The sequence below is a fragment of the Fukomys damarensis genome, unplaced genomic scaffold, assembly GCF_012274545.1.
Source record: "Fukomys damarensis isolate Sample0158 unplaced genomic scaffold, DMR_v1.0_HiC HiC_scaffold_38, whole genome shotgun sequence".
In the NCBI taxonomy this organism is placed as follows: domain Eukaryota; kingdom Metazoa; phylum Chordata; class Mammalia; order Rodentia; family Bathyergidae; genus Fukomys; species Fukomys damarensis.
In genome coordinates, this window is record NW_022900950.1 from 39,138,347 (window position 1) to 39,162,276 (window position 23,930).

The following is a 23,930-nucleotide window of genomic DNA, read 5'->3' on the forward strand; positions in this document are numbered from 1 at the left end:
GAAGAAAAGATCCCTTTTCTGAGGTGCTAGTAGTAAGTTGTGATTTTTTCTCTTATTCTAAATAAATACTCACATAGCTATTTTTTTAATTTGTAATTTGTATTCTTTTTTTAAAGGTCCCCTATCATCATGCAATAAAGTTACCCCATGCTTTCTCTAACTTTCACAATGATAGATATTTGTTTCCACTTTTGTTATTATAAACAATACTGCAGTGAATGATCAGGTACATATTTTTATCTTGCTTTTATACCATACCCACAGCATTAATTTCTAGAAATGAAGTCTCTGGGTCAAAGGACATGTGTGTTTTAAATTTTGATAGATAATGTCAACATTTCCTTCATAGAGGTTATATCATTTTGCACTCTTAACATGTGGAATATCTGTTTTCCTCATGGCAAGCTGATAGTTGTAAAACTTAGCCTTTTTTTTTTTTTTGCTAATCTGATAGATTAAAAAATAATACCTCCATACAGTTTTAACTCTTCTATTATGGCTGAGGTTAAATATGTTTACAATTAAGTAAAAGCTTAATTACTGTATCTGTGATTTGAGTATTTTAAAAGTCTAATTGTATTGTGTCATATAGAATATTGGTAAATAGTATGGTATGGCTTGTGCATATATTTTTCATGTTAGGTATGGTATATATTCATATTATATAAAAACAATTATATACAATACATATATCTTCCTTTTCCCCTGCTTTCCACTTAGGTTAATTTGTCATACCTGTATGGAACACCCTCCCAAATTGTAGTGGCATCATTTCTATGGCTAATGACCATTTTAAATTTACCTCCCTATTTAAAAAGAACTTTTCTGTTCTGCATTTAAAAAAGCAACTACAGGGCCAGGGATTTAGCTCAGCAGAACCGTGCATACCTTGCAAGCACAAGGTCCTGAGTTCAATTCCCAGTACAAAAAAAAAAAGAAAAGAAAAGAAAAAGAAAAAGAAGAAAAGAAAAAAAATCAACCATTCATTCCAAATTCTGACACAAAGATTACTTTTTTTTTAATTTTATTGAGTTTATTGGTACATTTTAGGGATACAGTACAGTTACATTCATTATTGGGATCATGTACCTTTACATGGCAAATCTTGATTCTCATTTTTTCCCCTTACCTCTGCCCTCCCTTCACCCCCTCCTCCCCTCCCCATCTACAAACACTTTATTTTCCTCTTTTCATTCTCTCAAATTTTTTTCTTTTCCCTTTTTGTTCTTCCCCTACACATCACACCTTCCCTACACCTTTAGCTCCTTTCTTCAAATTTCTAAATGTCAGTAATCTTATTAGAATCTTATGCATTGTTGCAGAATATTTAGCTAAATATATTAAGTCTACATATATATTTACTGTAAGAATTCTATACCAGATGAGACTCATTCTTTGTGAATTAGTTTATCAGGTGGATGTCCCTGGAATGCATTTTTACTTATTTACTAAAACACATATGTTGAAGAAATATGCACTGATGCTCTGTAGAGCTGCATGCCCTGAGCACTTCTTAGTGTGTGCCAGACTGAGTACCAGGGAAGACACTCAACACAATCATTGAGATTTTGACTTAAGTCACAGGAGTAACCTTTGTATACAGAGAAGGCACTATTACTATTAGATTTATTTATATTTTATTATGAAGAGTAAAACTTTAATAACATTAGATATTTTAATCTGTTTATATTCTATTCACTGGTTATCAGTCCTTTAAAGTAATCACATATAGATAGGTTAAGTGTTTTTGTTGTTAGCACACTTCCTTTGCAGAAGTTCATGTTTATACAGGTGATAACAGAGTAGTGATGGCCATATCTAATGTCTGACCTGACTGAGCTGCTTATCTTTTTTCACAATATTTGTAGTCTACCAGTAATCCTAACCCTAAGAGATGGCAGAAAGATCCATTCACCTAGGTTCTGGAGCCAGAAACACCAGCAACACCTTTCATAGCTTTCCCTCAGCATAAAACAAAACACTCAAGTCTTACTAATTCTGTCTCATGAATATAGCAACTCTCCTTTCTCTCTTCTTGCCAATGGCAACTATCTGAGATTAGATTTCCTCGAGTTCTGGCTGGTTTAATTCAGATTTCCAGTTTAGCTGCCTTCCAAGTTATTCTCTGAATTGCTTCCTATGCACTCTTTCCAAGATCCAGGTTGACTCTTATGTAACTGCACTTTTCTCACTGTTCTCCAAGGCATCCCTATCCTCCTTATAGGCAACAATGATTGAGAACTAAGTTTAAAAATCACTGTGTCTATTCTTTCTGCAGCAAATTCTCTGGAGGACCTCTTACCTATCCAAACAAGACTTCTTTAGAGCAGGGACGCCTGAGATAAGAACAGTATAGTAGCTCACTTAATTCTTTCAGGAACCCAATCTGAAATATAATTATTAGTGTTACAAATAAACACACAAACAGAAAGTGTGAGTTTCATGAAAGGAGAGGTCCTCTCTGTATTGTTCAGCAGTCCATCCCATCACCTAGCTCAATGTTTAGAACCTATTAAGTGCTGACTAAATTTCCCTTTGATGAACAGATCATGTGTGACACTAACAGACTTTGCCAAGGAACAGAGGAGACTTGCTCATGATACTCAAATAAAACAAATAAATGCAAAGTCTTCAATGAAGTAGAATCTTGCTGTAAATAGTTTTAACATCAAGGAATGTAAAGTTATAAAAGAAAAATAAACCAGTCCTGGGGAATTTCCATACTGAAAAAGAGACTTTTAGGGGATACCTAAGCTTGGAAATACTATTTTCACTACCAAAAACTTGGGAGGTATATAAATCCTCTTTTTACTCTTCAGAGATTTGTGAAAGGCATTAATATATAAACCAGGGGCATTTATTGAGCTGTGTATAGTTAAACTGAGTTGTATTTTTTGAAGAACTGATTGTTCACTAATACAGTTATAGCCCTAATATAGTTACCCACTAACTAGTTAAAAGGATTTTTTTTTTTTAGATTAAACGGCAAACACAGCAGACAAAACATTCAAAAGTAAGCAGTATATAAGAAATTCTAGGAAATAACTAGCCCTAGTTGGAAAAATATGAGATGCAGAATTGGTACCAGAAAAGGGTCTTGGTGAGGTTAGGGCATGGCCTGCTTCCTCTATCCTAGCTGAGGGTTTCAGCTGGTCTGGTGGGGAGATTTGTGAATTTCTTGAACACATATATGAAGCACTGCATTGTGCCAAGCTCTCCACTGCAGTTTCTATCTTATTTATTCCAATTAATACAGCAGACCTATAAAGTAAATGTGACTGTTCTTAATGTGAAAGAAAACTTGTGGCACACAAGTTAAGGAACTTAGTTCTTTGTACTATGGCATGGGTACAGATATATAAAAATTACTTTCATGCACCAAACTAAGCATAAGTAAAGTCCATACTTGTTGCTACTTACAGTGGGATAAGAGACTGTGTCACTTATACTGATGGGCAGATCCACTTCAAAATGAGACCAATCAAAAGGGCCCCCACAATAAAATTCCCTACTTGTTGGTTGGGTTTCACCCTATAGCTTCTGTTGGAGAGAGAGCCATTTTAGAAGCACTCTGGCTATCAGAAAAGGAAATAATGCAAATCTGATGCACCTGTGAGTGCTCTGGGGTCCTTTGGTTTTCAAGTGAAAATGCACTTCCTGAACTCTGACCCCATATTTTATGATTAAAGCTTTCAATTACTAATTATCACTGAAAAGAAAAGTCTTTCAATCTTAAAAAAATACACATTCATCTTGTCTTCTTGGTCCCTTATGATCCTGCTACTTATGTAGAAGATATTTATTAAATGATAAGTATCTTTTGAATAAATGCTGTTTTGAGCAGTATGTTTTTAATACATTGCAGAAATTTACCAGGCAGAGAAGGAAGGAAGCTATTCTAGAACATAAAGTATGAATATATTTAATACCTACATATTTTTAAAAATTCACAATAGGCCAGTGGTGGCATGTGTACCACAGTGGGCTGTTTGTATCATTGAAAGCTCTAAAAGGTTTGTCATCACTGTGATAGGCTATTATTTAGAATAGTTTGGTCTATGGAAGTCGAATGGGCAATACAGAGACTTTATTTGTGTGCTTGAATGCATACAGGTGGGTATGTGTGTATGTGTGTGTGTTGGTCAGGCTTTTTCCATCTACGAAGAATAGAGATGAAGGCATTGTCAAGTAATAAGGCTTTTGATCAGAAAGTCCTCACCTGCAAGTTATAGACGCACTAACGCAATAGCTTCATTAAAAATAGTTGGAAGGCAGGTAAGTTAATAATAGATGGATGGATGGATGGATGGATAGATGGATGGACAGATGATCTCATAGAATAAAAAGTCCTGGATTCCAGTGGTTTGCATGGTTAATTGATGTTTTCAGGAATCCATATTCATTATCCACCTCCAAAATCATTGTCCTTGGTTTGTGCTCTTTTTCACATTGAGAAGAGTGTGTTTTCTACACTTCCAAAATTAACATTAGCTCAGGAATGTCCAGGGGGAAGAGACAGTACCCTTTCCATTGGCTCCCTCTTAAAAATGTGAAAACTTTTTCAAGTCTGATCTACCCCTGGGACTGGCCCATATATCTTGACTCAGAAAATCATAGAACAGAACACAGTATTTGAACATGATCAGAGTTGTATTAAATAGAAAGATAAAGATGGAGTGGGGGAGGGAATGGAATGGATTCTGGGTAAACACTACTGTCTACTACAGAGTTTCTTTTAAGAAAGCACAATAAAACACAAATGGGGAATTCTCATAAAGCTTTCTGAAAAACTAGAATTCAATCAGCCTTTTATAACCTACTTTTTTTAATGCCCCTCCAACCACAGACATCTGTTAATATTACTCTCTTTGTTTATACTTTTGCTACTACCAACTAACTCCATAGATACCTCCCCAGCCCCGGTACTGTGGATTGAACTGAGGGTCTTTACACTGAGTTACATCTCAACCCTTTTTGATATTTTGAGACAGGGTCTTGCTAAGTCAACAAATTTCCCAGGCTGAGGTCAAGCTTGTGATCCTCTTTCCTCAACCTCCCAGAGTACTAGGATTATACCTAACTCAGATATTAAATCATTCAATAAAAATTTTATGGTGTTTCTCTAGTATAGCCGGTACTGTGCTAAATAATAGAGAGATATCAATGAGGAGAAATGAATGACCAAGAGTTTACAGTCTAGTGGGGAAGATTCCATTAATAAAATACATTATAAATTTGCAGTACAGTGCTATGAAGAGAACTTGTGTCATTTATAATGTTATGACTGGGTGCAAATAGGGAAGTTTTATCTAGCCAGAGAGATTAGATGGCAAAATGGAAAGTATAAAGAGAGCTGGAAAATTAGTAGAAGTAAACTAGGCAAATAGGGGAGGGAAGATATTTCCAGATATGAAGAACATGTTCATTGATTCTGTAATAGAAAACAGCATGACATGCACAGGAGACTAAAAGAGGGCTGTGTGCTAGAGCCAGGAAAGCAGAGTCCTACTAGCTGTATGTGGAACAAGGCAGGTTTTATATATCACTAGACCCATCTCATCACTGTTTGTCTTGGTTCCTGCATTCTCAGGATCTTTTGGCTTATTGTCATTCTCCTGTGTGGGTTGCCTCCAAATATCTCATGTTCAAATCATCAAGAGAGATTATATGACTGAATCAACAAATCAATTCTTATGATGGTGCAGCTCTTACGGACATGTTTTTTTTACATCAATGAGTCATGGCTAATCTACCTAGATAACTTTTTATATTACCTGACCGTCCTGGTTTAATTCACTGTGGCCAGGGTCATGAAATTATTGATAACAAACGTGATACAAAGAAAATTCTATCCCACCAATGTTGAATTGGAAATCAACTGGGTGCTAGTAAAGACTGTTTTTAATTAATATATGCCACATGAATCATAGGAATTTTCTATTAATAACTTTTTCTGCACATATATATTAAATACAGATGAACCAGTCATTCATAATTCATTAGTAGTATTAAATTCACTCTATGTACTATCCTCTGTGCTAAGTATAAAGAATGCAAAGATGCATCAGGAATTCCTATCATCAATGAGTTCACAGGTTAGCAAAAGATAAGTAAGCCATCAATTATGATATAGTTTGGAAGTGTTATAAAAGGTGGATATAAGACTCTCAGAAGAAACACACAATCTCTTAGCTTGATCATTAATAGGAGGTGATTGAAAGAACAAAAAATGGAGGGATTGCTAGGCAGAAGAAAAATGTGCAAAAGCCTAGAAGTATGATAGAACATGGCACATTGGGGAACTGAGAAGAGTCCATTCTGGAAGGTCAGTTTTAAGAGCTAGACAAAATGCACATTGTGGGTAAATTTGGGGTTTTATGCTACTATTAATAATAATGGTTACCACTTGTAAAATACCTAATGTTGGCCATGATATTTATGATTTATGTACATAAACTCTACTTTGTTTTCTATGATAGATTAGATACACATTATTTTAGAAATATTTGAAGCTATAATGGCAGAAATCAAACAGTGCATTGCTATTTGTGTTACATGTGATTTTCTCCAGGTTAGCATTAAGAAATGCTAACTAGAAAATAGTTAACCTGTGAATTTTTAAAATATTGAAAATTTTCACTTTGTTACACAGTTCTCACTACTTTCTTGTGTGTTTAAAAAATTTCATAGTAGGAGCCAGGAATTTAGTGCAGTGGTGACATTGCCTGCCTCACAGGTGCAATTTGATCCCCAGTACCCCCCCAAAAAATTATAGTAAAACATTTTAATGTAAAAGAGCTCTTGTAACATAGATCTCTACTGAACAACAGTTCTTTATGTCTTGTAAGACTGATTTGACAATTTCAACAATAACTCTCTCTAATCTTGTATTTTTTTTATCTCTAAAATATTAATATGAAATATTTTCTTTTTTTCAGCTTTAATTGAGTTTATTGGTATATTTTAGGGATACAGTACAGTTACATTCATCATTGGGATCTTGTACCTCTACATGACAGGTCTTGCTTCTCATTTATTCCCCTTGTCCCTGCCCTCCCTTCACCCCTCCACCCCTCCCCATCTACAAGCTTCCATCTTTTCTTTATCTCACATTTTTTTCTTTTCCCTTATTTCCCTTCCCCTATCCACCCCACCTTCCCTACACCTTTAGCCCCTTTCTTCCCACAATGTCAGTAATCTTATTAGGATCTTATGTATTATTGCAGTTTATTCACACCAGATAAACTATTTGGTATTTACACATGTGTGACTTATTTATTTCACTTAGGAGTATATCTTTATGTATCCATTTTCCTATGAATGAATCTATTTTCTCTTTCTTTATGGCTGAGTAATATTTCATTTTATAGAAAAACTACATCTTCTTTATCCAATTTCCAACTGATGGGCAAATGGACTGTTTCCAAGTTTTAGCTCTTACAAACTGTGCCGCTATAAACATGGGTGAGCATACATCCCTGTGATATGATTCTTTTAGTTCTTTTGGAAAGATACCCAGCAGAGGGATGGCTGGGTCAAATGGAATCTCCAGTCCAAGCTCTCTGAGGTATCTCCATATTGATTTCCATAGTGGTTGCACCAGTCTGCACTCCCACCAACAATGGAGAAGGGTTCCTTTCTCCCTACAGCCATGCCAACATTTGTTATTGCGTGATTTCTTTATAGCAGCCATTCTTTGTGGGGTGAGGTGGAATCTCAGTGTTGTTTTCATCTGCATCTCTCGAATGACCAGTGATGTGGAACATTTTTTCATATATTTACTTGCTGCTTTTACTTCTTTGTCTGAGAAATGTCTGTTCATTTCAGATGCCCAGTTTTGAATTGGGTCTTTATATTTGGGGGGGCTGATTCTTTTGAGTTCTTTATATATTCTTGATAATAGTCCTTTGTCTGAGGAGCAGCTGGTAAAATTTTTTTTCCCACATTGTAGGTTGTCTTAGTTCTGCTGATGGTTTCTTTTACAGTACAGAAGCTTTTTAGTAAGATGAGATCCCAGTTGTTGATTCTTTCTGCTAGTTCCTATGCTACTGAGGATTTGTTCATAAAGTCTTTTCCTATGCCAATGTCTTCCAGAGTTCTGCCTAACTTACCTTCCAGCAAGTTTAATGTTTCTGTTGTAATATTTATATCTTTAATCCATTTGGATTTTAATTTAGTGCATGGTGAAAGATAAGGGTCCAGTTTTAATCTGTGGCAGGTTGAAATCCAGTTTTTCCAACACCATTTATTAAAGAGGCTATCTTTCCTCCAGTGGGGAGGGTCAGCTCCTTTGTCAAAGATGAGGTAGCTGAGTACATCTGGAGTTGTTTTTGTGTCTTCCAGTCTGTTCCACTGATCCTCAGGCCTGTTTCTTTGCCAGTACCATGCTGTTTTTATCACAGTGGCTTTTTAGTATAGTTTCAAATTGAGAATTGTTATACCTGCTGCCATGTGTCTGTTGCCTAGGATGGCTTTTGCTATTCTAGGTCTCTTATGGTTCCAAATGAATTTTTGGATCCTTTTTTCTAATTCTGTGAAATATAGTGTTGGAATTTCAATTGGTAGTGCATTGAATCTGTATAGCAGTTTTGGTAGTATGGCCATTTTCACTATGTTGATTCTTTCCTACCCAGGATCAGGGGATATCTTTCCATTTTTAAATATCCTCTTCAATTTCTTTTTTCAGAGTGCTATAGTTTTCAGTGTAGAGATCTTTTGCTTCTTTTGTTAGAATGATTCCTAGATACTTCATTTTTTTGGATGCTATTGTAAAAGGAATGTTTTCCCTTATTTCTCTCTCAGTGAGTCTGTTATTTGTATATAAGAAGGCTATTGATTTTGGGGTGTTCACCTTGTATCCAGCTACTCTACTGAATCTGTCAATTAAGTCTAGAAGTGTTTTGGTGGAGTTTTTTGGGTCTTCAATGTAGAGTATCATATCATCAACAAATAATGACAGTTTAACTTCTTTGTTTCCTATCTTTATTGCTTTAATTTATTTCTCTTGTCTAATTGCTGTGGCTAATGTTTCCAGAACTATATCAAAGAGGAGTGGTGATAGTGGGCATCGTTGTCTTGTTCCTGATTTTAACATGAAGGTTTTCAGTTTTTGGCCATTTAATATGATGTTGGCTGTTGGTTTTTCATGATAGCCTTTATTAAGTTGAGGTAATATGAAATATTTTCAAAAATACAATATAATTTTGCTGGCAATTTATAATATTAAAAGATCAGAGCTTGTGACTAAATGGTTCAAAGAAAACCCTCTTCAGAACACCAAATAACTTGAAATGGAAGAGAATAAGTTTAAAGATAGAAGACATACACACATAGTTTAAAAACTGCAACAATGCCAAATTATGAAAGAGAAAGAAGTTAACCTGCTAGTTATCTTTGCAATAGTGTGGTCTCTCCCATCCCTATCCCTTTAATATATACATTTTAAAAAATAACAGCAGAGGGAAAAACATAACACTTTAGAATGTGCCAAACTTGAGAAAATGAGGAAACACAGCCAAAGACACATGGGGACATTCACAAGTAGAACAAAAATAAAGCAACCTGCCAATATCATTTTTTCATTATGAGAGTTACCATAATTTGGAAAGTATGTATTTGAAGATGAAGTAGGCACAGAGGACTCCAGCTGCAAGCCAGTCTGTTTGTAAATTAAATTTTAAACATTTCACTTAACAAACTTGATTGAATTGCTTCTACGTGAAAGTCTCGTAAGAAACACATAAATAGAATACCACCTCAACTCTACCCATACCCTAGTGAAATCTAGCATTTTTAGAGAAAGGAGGTAATAAAATACATGCCCCAGTATGATACTATTAAAGAGGTACAAATAATACTGATTTAAATTAGTTCACAATTATAACATACCATTATACACAGATAATTGGAAGAGCATCACTTTTTTTCCAGTCAAAATGGTCTCTACAATGTAACCACCGCAGTAATTTCTAAAATGCAAATGTAATCATCCCACTTCTTCATTTAAAATCTTGTAGTAGCTCTCCATTATTCTCAACCAAAGTCCAGACTCCACCAGGAGTTCCAGAATGTAGCCTCTTGGCCTGGCTTTCGACCCACCCTTTATTATTCTGATTTTACTTTTGCTTCTCTCCTCCTCAGTGCTGTTCAGACAGCCTGGACCCATTGCCCACAGCACCTCATTTACATGCATGTTATTTCTACTGCTTGGGACCCTATTCTTTATTTCCCTGTGTTTGCTCAGTATTTGTGATTCTTTACCAGTCTGAACTCTCATAGGTCAAAAACTCATCATCGCCTGTTCACCGTTGACTCATGGTTGTCAATCCATAGATAGCTGTTAAATGAAAACAACTGAAAAAATAAAATAAAAATGGTTAAGTCTGAAAAATGGAAAAGTCTGTTGAACTGAAAAAAATCAATAAGCTTGACAGAAAAATGTTGATCTAATTATAAGCTGTTTATAAAACAGAAAGAAACCTTAAAATTATCACTACTAACAAGACAGGTAGTTGATGCCCTAAATACTTAGATTTTGTAGAGATTGGTAATATGATTTCAGATAAGTTCTAAAACAAGAAAAAATAGTTGTGACAGTTCAGTGAAAGATTTTATATATATAGATCAATTTTCTCTATATTTCCTGGTGATATAATTTATGAAGTTTAGACCTAGACAGAAATGTAGCATGTGTGTCTCTATGCGTGAACACAAAAAGGTAGAAAGTAATTACAATAACATGTTAACATTTGTTAAACATTTCTTGTGTGTGTGTGTTTAAAAATAATTACCTTGCCGGGTGTGGTGGTGCACACCTGTAATCCCAGCACTTGGGAGGCTGAGGCAGGAGGATTTCTGTGAGTTCAAGACCGGGGCTACACAATGAGTTCCAGAGCAGTCTGAATTACATAGTAAGACTCTGTCTCAAAAAATCAAAAACAAAAATAAAAATAAAAATAATTACCTCATTCAGTCCCACAACTGCCCTATAAGAGTGGGCACTATTTTTCCTCTTCTACAATATGGAAACTAAACAATCAGAACTCAGCTTTCTGAGGCCTCAAAACTAGTAAAAGAAGAAGACCTTAGGGAGGCCTGAAGTCTAGGGTATAGGTACACAGATACAAAATTGATAAGTAAGAAGAAAATACAGTATTATTAAGTAAAAAGTTTTCAATTAGTAGGTTGATTCCTCTCTTATCTATTCTTGTGCTGTTATACCAGTGATGGCCATATTTACATTTAAACTGAGAATTAAAGCAACATTGTTTCATTTTTTTGAGAATGCATTTTATAGACACTTTAATTTTGCCTCCTTAATGTCTAGATAATTTTACCTACATCACCGTTAAATAATTTCTTACTTTTACCATTTTCAATTTTATATTACCAAATTATTTTTATCAAGATTAATTCTTTTCCATGTAAATTTTATGAAAAGATTTGATTTATTGGTCAATATTTAGTCCACATCATTATTACTGATTATAGTACCTACCCTTGACAATTTTATTTTTATTATTATATTCATTATTAGTTGGATAAAAGGCTAACCTAAAGCTTTCTGTGAGATATTTGAAGATTTTTTTATCCTGCAAGAGTGTTCTATGTCAGTTGTACTCATAACTTTTGAAAATTTTCAACCTTATAAAAGCATTTTATAAAACCATATGCCTTCAATATGTTGAACACCTGAAATTTGCGAGAGACAGGATTTTGTTGTGTATTTAATCAGGCTGGCCTTGATCTTAGATCTTCCTAAAAATTCTGAGGGCTGGGATTATGGGTGTGGGCCACCAACCCAGCTCATAAATTTAGAAATGGCTAGTATATTCACACTAAATATTACTTTTTGCTAGAAAAATACAGCAATATTGGAGGTACTCCTAACTTTTTTTATAGTTGTGTTGAAAATCTTATTCACATACATAAATTGAAGTTTCTGGTTTTAATCATAGCAGTGTTATTCAATATTTTATACTCCTTACAATATCTATGCTAAATATCACCTAGTGATCTATCCTCAAAATTATTTTTAATTATTTCTCAATTGACAGCCCAATTAGACCCAACTTCTCTTCTGTGAAAGTAAAGCACTGTTAAAAGGGTGCTTCTTTTAATCCAGTTGTTGGGGCAGATACTTCTAACACCTTCATTAATGCTTTGAATCATCTCTTGTTTGCGAGTCCTACCACTTCAGCAGAACTTTTACCCTGTCAGTACACTATAGGGAGATACACTTTTTTTATTTTTAGTGAGAAATTGGTGATGTGAAAAAGTAGGTGGGAAAGAACCTACTATTTTGTATTTTTTCCATTCTTTTTGTGGGGAAATAGCATCACCAAGCCATGTGAGAGCAAGGGAGTTCCACATCCACACCCTACACCCTTGCCCCATGTGCTACACCAGCTGCGATCAGTTGGAGATAGTGTTCCAGTGGTCATTTTGGAATGCTGGTTTCCTCCACTTTGTGGTTTAGTGTCTCTGTAGGGCTTGGAATCCTGCATATTCAACTCCCAGATATGAAGAGTGTAGAGAATCATATGTGAATGTAAACCCGAAATTTTTGAAGTATTCTAGTTTAAATATATTTACTATAATCCAGAGCTATTGATAATTTATATGGAATTGTCAAAATAATGAGACAATTTAACATTATGTTATATTACAAGCCCTTTAATTAAACTGTTGAAGCTGCAAGTGTCAATTAAATGTGAATACCTCATAAGCACCAAAAGGGCATAACCAGCTTTCTGTAACATTTTCATCAGTTTTTAACAGAAATTATAACTTGAAAAAATTTAGGTTTTTATATTCAAATAAAAAGTATTTGTAATGATTGTTCTAATATATGTGTTAAGATGATTTGCAATCAGTGAAGCCATGACTAGACAAGTACTTCTTCGGTGGCACAATATTAGCTGCCTCAAAAGGAAAAAAAAAATGAAATAGATTTGACAGCCATATACATGTTTTTGACAGCATTATGCATGTCTGATACACTTGAGTACACGACAGCCCTATTTCCTTCAACATGATCACCAGATAATATGTGTTAAGCACACATTTAGGTAGGAGGTTTACAAGGGAGTTCCGCTGCATTTGTTTTATATTGTTCCCTGCGTGCTTCTGCTAACAGGTGAATGTGGCAGACCTCAGGGCATAGGACTAGCATGAACAATTTCTCACTTCATGTCTTTTGGATATCATGCAGACAATTTTAAAAAGTTCAGTGATCTCTTAGGAAAATCACAAAGTTCATAAGATTTGCATTTGAGATGCTTTAATATTCTTATTTATGACCTATGTAATATAATAAAATTATGTTCATTCAATTTTCAGAAAATGAGAGTGAATAGGTAGTTAGTATTTGTTAATTAGATTTCATCATATATTAAATAATTTGGAGAAACAGGCAGGCGCAAAACCAGATGATATGGAAAAGTTGACTTAACGAAGAAGACCAAACCCTCAAGCATAGATGAAAGTACTTAAATGATTTAGGAAAATATCTCAGACTATATGGAAAACAAATTTAGGAAGTTATGATAGAAGTCCTAAAACTTACAGAACATTATGCAACCAGTAAAGGTATAAATAAAACAGAAATTTTATAGTATCAATTCGTATTTCAGATCTGGGCGTGATACCCACATTTTTATAGGAAGATGCCATAAACTCAGCATTTGATCAACTATAAATGATATTCCTTCACATTTCTAAAATGTATACAAATTGATTAAACTCTTCATCACTTGCCTGAAGTAGTATCCTATCTGATCATTATGGGCTTTATCCTTTACATACTTGCCCAGTAGTCTTTCTCTAATCTCACTGTTACCTTGCCATTTAGCTTCAAGGTCAATCTGGACCCAATTGGTACGAAGAAACCACACAGTAATTTAAACAGAATAGTGTAATGTAAATAATTATAATGTAAATTATGACAGGAGACTGGGATTTTGAAGAATGGCTACTAAGAAACAAAGTTAATCGTGGGGAGAAAGGAACCCTTCTCCATTGTTGGTGGGAGTGCAGACTGGTGCAACCACTATAGAAATCAATATGGAGATACCTCAAAGAGCTGGGACTAGAGGTTCCATTTGACCCAGCCATCCCTCTGCTGGGTATCTTTCCAAAAGAACTAAAAGAATCATATCACAGTGATGTATACACACCCGTGTTTATAGCGGCACAGTTTGTAATAGCTAAAACTCGGAAACAGCCCATTTTCCCATCAGCTGGAAACTAGATAAAGCAGATAAGGTTTTTCTATAAAATGGAATATTACTCAGCCACAAAGAATGAGAAATTAGAGCCATTCATAGGAAAATAGATACATATTGAGGATATACTCCTAAGTGAAATACATAAGTCACACATGTGCAAATACCAGATAGTTTCTCTGGTGTGAAAAACTATAATAATACAGAAGATCCTAATAAGATTACTGACATTGTGAAATGGGAAGAAAGGAGCTAAAGGTGTAGAGAAGGTGGGATGGATAGGGGAAGGGTAATGAGGGTTAAAAAAAAAGAGAAAATGAAAATAAAGTATTTGTAAATAGGGAAGGGAGATGGGGGTGAAGGGAGGGCAGGGACAAGGGGAAAAAAAAGAGAACCAAGACCTGTCACGTAAAGGTACAAAATCCCAATGATGACTGTAACTGTACTGTATACCTAAAATGTACCAATAAACTCAATTTAAAAATAAAAGAAACAAAGTTAACCCTAAAGAATATAGGAACAGCATAGAGAAGGAGACATGCCCTAGGCTATCAGAGAACCCAAGGACTGGGTTCTTTCTCGCCTGTAAGGGAGACTGATGGAGTGATATCCTTTAGAACTTTATAAAAATTCACCTTCTGTGGATTTGATGAAGTTGTACACAGGCAGTGTCTCACCAGAGACACTCCACTACAGAGCTGTCCCAGGGGTAAGGGGAGTACTAAGAATACTGCTCATTAGTGTGTGTTCTGAATCCTTGCATCGGGCCACACAGTATCTGGCCTGGACTAGGACTTGCTAAGTGAGTATAAGGAAGGGAAGAAAAGTTCTTCCTTCTGCATGGTCTCTTCAGCACCCTTTCCTGATAGAGTTCATCATCATGCCAGGTAGCAGATAAAAAGTACTTAAAGGTCACAGATTCTTTTTGTATTGGTACCAGGGATTGAAATCAGAACCTTGTGCTTTTGAGGCAGGTGGTGAAACCACTAATCTAAATCCCCAGCCCTACAGATTCATTTTCACAGAGCAAGTAGCTCAGGGTTAAGGTAAACCTGAAACATCATGAATTTGTAATTGGCAAAGCTGGGGTTTTTTGCCCCACGGAGCACTTAAAGTAGTCAAACTAACTTGTGTACTTTGTGCTACCTGCCTAATCAAAGATTCATTATATCATAGTTCCCACAAAGACAAAAATGAGTAAAAATATGACTATGTGTGTACATGTGGGATATATCTTTACACACAGATCTTCCTGACATACCAGTTTAGGTATAAGGCTGCCAACACAGCTTCCATGGGAAAATCTGTCCTTTACTCATTTAACTGTTTGGGTTTTCAAATGTCCTGAACAGTTTTGAGTGCAATGATAGTTATGGTTTAAGATAGTTTTAAACTGTTTTAAAGTATTTCTTACTTAACACACACAAACGAAGTTATCAATTTTGTATTAGTATTCCTTCCTTTTTTAGAAAACTATACTGATCTGTGAAATTAAAATCTGGAAAGCATTGTAAGTAATTAAGAATGTATAAATTGTGGCAAATCACTAGAATGCTTTTGTGAAATGTATAAAAAGATTTACCTTTAGACACACCAATAGTCACATGATGTGCAACAAGAGCATATTCACTTCTGAACAAATCCGTTGTTAGGGCTATATACTTTACATTAATTGTCTCTGCCTACACTAACCAGTAATATATTTTGTTATCACTGTTCTTCAGAAGACAGAAATCAAGTGGGTTCCTTTTTCCAAGACCCAATACTTAGCAAAAATAGTAGAGCCAAGATTTAATAGAAATCTAACTGACCCCAAAATGTTTCAGGATTTTGGACTGTTTCCAAAAGCCTTCCTGTATGTAATGAAAGACAAAAACTGAATTAAAGTGTAGAAAGTGAGTTTTGTTTTGTTTTTTGGTACTGAGAATCGAACTCAGGACCTTCCACTTGCAAGCCAGGTGGTGGCACCACTGAGCTAAATCCCCAGCTGGAAGAGGGAGTTTATAAAAGTAACAAAAATAACAACAACAACAAAAAAAAAAAACTAAAAGATTACATACTTTCTGTTTTATCTTTATTTCCTAAAGAAAGGAAATATAAAAAGAACCTTCATAAATTATATTCAAATTTTTTAAAAAATCCAATGTACATAAACTCAATAACTAGCATTCCACCATAGCAAATGTAAGTGCAGTAGAATATACCTCTGCAAGTACAAAAACATTTCTGTATTGTAATATGCGTCAGTCGATCAAGAATGACTGTGTTTGTTTCGGACTTCCCAACGGTGGCTTAATCAAATCAGGATTGATCGATATCATGTAACAAATATGAATGCTTGCTGACCTTGGCCTTCCTCTTCAGTTACCCAGTTGTTGCTTTAGTTTTAGTCACCACATCTCTGTTGAAAGTTTGCCAGCTATATGTAACTTATTTTATCAGCTAAAATAAATTTTTCTAAAATATCCTGCCTTCGTGGTGTTCTTATTATCCAATCACAAGTCAAGCGTGTCCCTAAAATTGCAAGGGAATTTAGGAAAACATGGAATGTTGTCATGATTGACTTATACAGTGGGTCAGCCAAACTCTGACCCCATTCGCAATTCATCCTTCTTTGTATAAATAATGTATTTTTTAGGACACAGTCATGTTTACTTATTCATGTACTGTCTGTGGCTGTTTTCCTGTCACAATGGCAAAGCTTAATACTTGCAATAACCTAAAAATATTTACCATCTCCACTGTCTAGGGTAACTATTTGGAATTTTTAGGGATGAGTGGACTTCCATTAGACAAGGAAGAAAGGGAAAGGGGGAAATTTTAGAAGGAACCAACAGTATATGAAGTATGATCAAAAGTATGGTTTGTATTTAAATTTTTTTAATTATCATAGTAAAAGATACCTTGTCATTGATCCCTCTCAATATGCTCCTCATAACTTGCAACACACTCATCCCACTGCTTTCGCCGTTTTCTGAAGCAGCTCTGGAAGTCCTCTTTCATGAGAATCTTTAGTTATACTGTCATGGCGGCTATCTTGATGTCCTGAATTGCTTCAAAGTGTTTACCTTTCATGGTCATTTTGACTTTGGTGAAGACCCTAAATTACACAGTACCAAATAAGTGAAAAAGGTAAATGAGGACATGCTGAGATTTTTTTTTTCAATGAGCCTGCATTTTTCTTAGATAACACTTGGCAGCAGCATTCACCATATCTTTTATTATGCCTTGCAAAGACATTGGTGAAAGAGGTATTGCTTCAGAGGGTATCAACAATGATGGGATAAGTGTATTCAAAGAGAGGGGGAACATTTTGAGGGGCCTTGATGGCAATGTGTCTTTTACTGTACTAAATTGTTTTTAAATTCAAATATCCACTTCATTTTTTAGTCAACCATTATATGTCATAGATGATCACCAAGACCAATTAATTATGCGCAAGACTTGAACACAATAACATTTTCTGTTTTCAGTCATAGGATTACTGTAAATATGTAAATTTTCTACTCCATCATTTCCTCATAAATCAACTAAGTTCACTTAAATTCACTTATATTTTACAAATATATAGCATCAAAATGGCTGGCAATGTTGAGAGAGATCATGATCAAGAAAATCCTCAGAATACTGAATTTAATACAGCACTGTCTAAAGTACTGCAAATTTTATTAAATGTAACTTCCATTTAAACTGTTTATTTTAGGTTCTTGCATACACTGAGGGACTTCATGGAAAATGGATGTTCAGTGAGATACGAGCTGTATTTTCAAGACGTTATCTTCTACAAAATACTGCTCTGGAAGTATTTATGGCAAACCGAAGTAAGTTCTCTTACATAACTTGAATGAAAAATGTGCTTGTACTTGGATGCTATTCATTTACATATTGGAATACTCTCTTCGTTTTTTCCACTGTAAATTTTTGTGGTATTCTATCACTGAAACAAAATTAAGTGATTTCTTAAGCTGATGGTTAGCTCTCCTGCAGTTTTCTAAATCTTGTTCCTTTCTTCTTACCACAGCCTCAGTTATGTTTAATTTCCCTGATCAAGCAACAGTAAAAAAAGTCGTTTATAGCTTGCCTCGCGTTGGAGTAGGGACCAGCTATGGGTTGCCACAAGCCAGGTAATTATATCATATTACACATTATCTATGGTTTGTTCACATATTTCAATCTCCATATGACAGAATGGAAATGTGGTTGCACCATTATAATTATTTCAATGTCCAAGGAATTTTCTTTCTTTGTGGGTTATTTGTAGGGAAAAGAAGTTATGAAATGGCTATTTTTAGAATGAAAATATGTTTAAGGTAGAATTTTTAACACATCTAAATGAGTAAGTAAAAAGTTGGTTTCATATCATAGATATAATAATAAATGAAGACATTTTTCCTGATAAACTTAGAAGAAACAAACCAAACACCTCAAGATGTTTGTGATTAATTGCTGTGTAATATCATATAAATTATGTTTTGGAGGGATTTTCTTTTTTTCTTGCAGAACTGGGGGTTAAACTCTGGCATTGTATATGTCAGGCAAGCAATCTACCTCTAAGTTACATCCTTATCCCTTTTTCAATGTTTTAAAATTTTGAGACAGGGTCTTGCCAAGTTATCCAAGCTGGCATCAATTTTGGCAGTCCTCCTACCCGAGCCTCCTGAGTAGCTGGGACTGTATGCATGCATCTGTGCTCCAGGGCCTAAATTGTGTTTTTATAAAAACTATCTATAAATGCTTCTTTATTAAAGTAATAAAACTCTTAGAGTTTACTGAGATTAATAGTAATTAATTGTGTAGTTTTAAACATTACCTAAATCTTTAATCTTAGTGTTTTGGAAGAATCATCTTGAAAAGCTTATTTTATTAAAGGTACTAATATAAGTACAAGTATTTATGTGTTGCTCATATAAATTAACCTAATTTTGGCTCCAGGTAACTGAATACCTAACTAAAGTAGGGATTTTTTAGCTCTCTCTCTCTCTCTCTTTCTCTCTCTGTGTGTGTGTGTGTGTGTGTGTGTGTGTGTGTGTGTGTTTAATATAAAATTTATCAAGGTAGTAGCAGTTTTGGTCCAGAAATTCAATGATTTAAGTACTCTTAGCCTATGTTCAAAAAATCTCTACTATTTTAGATACCACATCTTCAAATAATTACATAAAAGTATGAAAAAAACACAAACGATTTCACTTTAAGCTTCTGTTGTAGGAAAGATTATTTTTCTTAGCAACCTCCAGCAATCTTATAAGTTTAATTGGCTGGCATGGGGTCAATTTGCCACCTCTTAAACATTGAGGACTAAATTTGCCGGCCTAGCCCAGTGATCTTCTAGAATTTATGGAAAATATGCCTTGCATTCTTTGTCACATCGTAACTGGAAAAAAAGGGTGGGGGGTTCTGTTGAGGGGAAAAAAAAAAGATCTGCTTTGAGTAGACAAGCAGCAGTGTCAAACATAAAGAACTGCATCCCGAGGATATTTGCAGGGTGCTACCTAGGTGTAAAGGAAAACTAATCTTTGCCTATCTTCTCCTAAATAGGTTACAGACATTTTTAAAGACAGGAACTGTGTTTTATTTGTCTTTTAATCTACAGCACCTAGCACAATGCCTAATTGCAGAAGTGTTTTTTAAGTGCTATTCAACTGGAATTCCCTTGTATTACATCTTATCTATTCTCTTAAAGTTTACAGGGCAAGAGTGATCCACTGACATGTATGCACATACTCAGGGTATCTGCTAGTAGAATGATAAGATTAAACTAAGACATTAGTAGATGATGAAGTAGTTATATAAAATACAAGTCAAAGAAGAAAACCATTTAATCTGTCAAAGAAAATGAGGTTAGTTTTGCAAGATTTGTTCTTATTAAATCAAAGCTGACTCATAGTAGTCACTATTTCCCTTCCCAAGTGCTTACAAACTATTTGTTTAATCATCAATTCAAGAATTTTTCCAGGGATGATCATTAAGAACTCACTAATAGATCTTTTTCCTTTTTAGAAGTAATCTCCTGCCTCCTCACATATTACTCAATGACCATCATTCCTCAAGTTCACTAAAAGGGTTTCTAGATGACTTGTGTAATTTCCTGCAGTGCTCTTGGAGTTGTCTAAACCTGAATTCATTTAAAGCAACCAGTAGCTCTTTTGCTATCTTCCTTACATGTGATGAGTCTCAATTCTCTTTTAACCACATTTAATCTCTTTTTGACTTTTGGAAGATTGACGCTGTAGGTAGAAAAACTGGAAGCAAAATAAATGATCATTAGTTTTTCCTCCTTCATTGTTTCATAAAGCCATCCTATCTTTATTTACTTCCTGAGACATGTAGTCTTAAAAATAGTAAAATAGGTTAGGAGGGAGCATTGAATGTAGGCTTGGACCTGCCACTTATAAACTGAGTGACAATAACAGAGCTTAGTATTTAATGGGAACTCAATAAATGTTTCTTGAAAGAATGAATAACACTAGGCAAGAAGAATGACACTCTTATCTGTGATAAAATAGGGATAATATCTTTGTGAGGACATTTGAAAGTCTTGTGAGAGAATAAAGTAAAGGTACTTTATGAATTATAGATACAAATATATATATATATATATATGTGCATGTACACACATACACATCGATATAAATAGGTATAGATATAAATAAATAGGTAGGCAATGCATGCATGTATGCATGTATATAATCTTACTGCATTTAGACAACTGTGGAAGGGAAGAGATGATACCTGTCTCCTACAAAAGAAAGCTTCAGTATCTTGGTAGAACCACAACAAAAGTCTGGAGAGTAGGGGCCAGTGATTTAGCTCAGTGGTTTCACCTCCTGCTTCACAAGCACAAAATCTTGAGTTCAAAAAAAAAAAAAGTCTAGAGAGTTATTCTTTGCTTTCTTTCTGGACACTGGGTTTTGTCAGTTAAGCAGAACTTACTTTTCTCTAGGGAACTCAAGCTAAAGTCCTAAGATACTAGTTTATTTTTTTTTCAGCTTTAATTGAGTTTATTGGTACATTTACATTCATTGTTGGGATCTTGTACCTCTACTAAGATACTAGTTTAAACAATAAAACATTATCAAATTCAAATGCAGGTTTATTACCAAAATAAATGTCTCCAAAATCATTTTAGTCAATTCTTAGGCAAGGAGACAGATCACATTACAAATCAGATCCTTGCTTAATGAGCAAAGGTTTAGAACGGACTATTTCTAGTAAGCTTGCATAGTCTAATAAATGTCTCTTTAATTAATTAATATTTATACCTTTCTTAACTCAATACTTCCCATGGTCCAGGAACTATACTTTGTGTTTTAGTTTAAAAATATTCTTAAAACAACTGTAATCCTAAAGCAGTGGGCTTCTTATCTTGTTTTACAAATAGGAAACTTTAGATTTAGATAATCCATTCATCTTTCCTACATTGTTAATTTCTACTCCATGTACTTTATCCAAGTAACTAACATTGATCCTAAGCACAATATCTTTTCTCAATGACAGAAATGTACTACTGGCACACACATGTCTATATCTAGACTTTGTATTGATTACTTTAGTTAATGTATTTTCTATTGAGTCAATTAGTTTATTTTATACTTTATTAGAGTCTTCATTTACAAAGGATATATTCTCTATTTATAAAGTTCATGGCTTTAAATTCATTATGATACATAATACTTTTTACCTGTAAGTTTCAGTATCATATAGCAGTCATTCTTTTCAGTGACATCTTTGTGAAATTTATGTTGCTGGGTAAAAGATTTAAAAACCAGAGTTCCTTAAAAAACTAGAATAAGCAGGGCAGATGAAGGTAGTAGTATCAGATTTGATTTAAGGGTTTGAGAAACTGTACAGCTCAAGAATTGCACATATCCCAATAGTAAGTGTGATTAAGTGAAAGACAAGTATTATTTTTCTTGAAATTATGAGTATTTTCAAATAGTAACTAAACTGCTTAATATTGCCTGACTGTTTTGTATTGATACTCAGAATACCTAACACTAGGGTCTCTACAAAGAAATTAGGTTTATTCAGTTCATGATTTGGGGGACTCAAAGTCCTAGATCAGGTGGCTTCATCTGTTCAATCTCCAGCAAGGACTCCATGGTTACACCACAACATGGCAGAGAAGAAGAAAAGGGAATGGTGTAGAAGGGACCAAGCATGACAAGTGGCTTCACATTATTGTAGCAACCTGTTCTCTTGAGGACTAATGCGCTTGGTGTTGTGGGAAGTATTAATCCTTTACTCCAACGGTCCTCCCATGATCTGATACCTTTCAAAACTACCATACAGGTAGCCAAGCTTCTAACACATGAATCTTTAGAGGACACAGATAAATCATATCTAAACCATGGCAGACATTAACTAGTTATTGAGTTTCATAGTCTACTTAATAAACAGAACCATTAAATATTTCTCTTAGCCAAAGAGCACCATGAAAAAATTACTGAGATACAGTACTAAATGTGCCATTAATTTTGAAAGTGTGGAAACCTTCATTGCTCATTTTAGAATCCTAGAAGCTTATCATACTTTTCAAACTATACCAGCTTTTGTTATTTTTAGATAATACTTTGAACCTGAAAAATACCATAATTTTTAGTTTTATGATTTATTTCTTAAAGCATTCGATGTCCCTTCTTCTGGACCTGTATGGTTTTTCAAAGTTTTTGGTTGTTTGTGTCAGTCATCGTTATGATATAGGAAGAAAAATAACTCTCAACTTGCTAGATGTCAGATGTGACAAGTTTGTGTCCTCTCAAATCAAATAATGAGTTCCAAAGCACAAAGGAGGTTAAGAGAAAGAAAGGTCTAGTGTCAGTTTCCATGGATGCTCTTTGTCGGGGTAATTTATATAAAAAGTTACAACATAGATACAACATGGATCAAACTGTACTCAACCAATAAGATTTTAAGTATAGCCATTTAGTAGTATAGCCATTTAATATTGATCCAGTAGGGAAGTGGGGCCTGTAGCAAGAGTATATGACTGACATTATTGACCTTGTCTTATCTATGATTTTAAAACAGGAATAATTGGGGAAAGGATGGGTCCAGGTGTTCTGGTCTCCCACCCAGGTGTCTGATGCATATCTGGATTTAATAGGCTGGGTGATACTAATTACAAAATAGTCTTAAATTCTGCTTAACCCAGGAAGTATGCAAGTCTGGCCACTGTGACTTTATTTTGAGGTCTAGCCTTCTTTAGATGCACCTCTAGCCACAATCTGATGTCTTTATTTTTCTGCTGACTTATTTGAGACCCCAGTCCCTCTTGGAATCTATATTAATTTCTATCTAGCTTAACTACCTATAATAAATAGAGGAGTATATACTGTGTGAGTATAGGCTGTGCATGTGTACACACTGTGTGCATGGAGGTAGGTATAAAAAGTTCGGTGTCAGACACCATTGTTATGGAAGATTGAAGTCAAATGTTTGCAGATAGGCACCTAATTAAATAAATACCTACCTAGCTTATTAGCAGGGAGTAGATTTTATAAATTGTTTAAAAATTATGGTTTCTCTTAAATGAGAAATCCATTATAAGCAAGGAGCAAATAAAAAATAATAAAAAGTAGGGAGTTAGATCTTTCAATGTGAAGGTAATCAAGAGATGGAGCGAGGGGGAAGCAAAGAGGATACAAAAAGGAATTAAGGTGTGTTATTTACATGTAGCAACTCCACACAAGGAATATATATATATAT

At 34.6% G+C, this 23,930-nt stretch overlaps 1 protein-coding gene across 3 annotated transcripts in view; it reads left to right on the top strand.

Annotated features, from left to right (window-relative positions):
• Window positions 1-23,930, top strand: part of Nbea (neurobeachin) — a 680,165-nt gene that overhangs the window by 539,291 nt on the left and 116,944 nt on the right. For all 3 annotated transcript variants that reach the window (XM_010623923.1, XM_010623924.1, XM_010623926.3), the window contains 2 exons: window positions 17,929-18,046; window positions 18,247-18,349. In XM_010623923.1, the coding sequence (XP_010622225.1) occupies window positions 17,929-18,046; window positions 18,247-18,349 (221 nt within the window). The remainder of the gene's footprint in view (window positions 1-17,928; window positions 18,047-18,246; window positions 18,350-23,930) is intronic.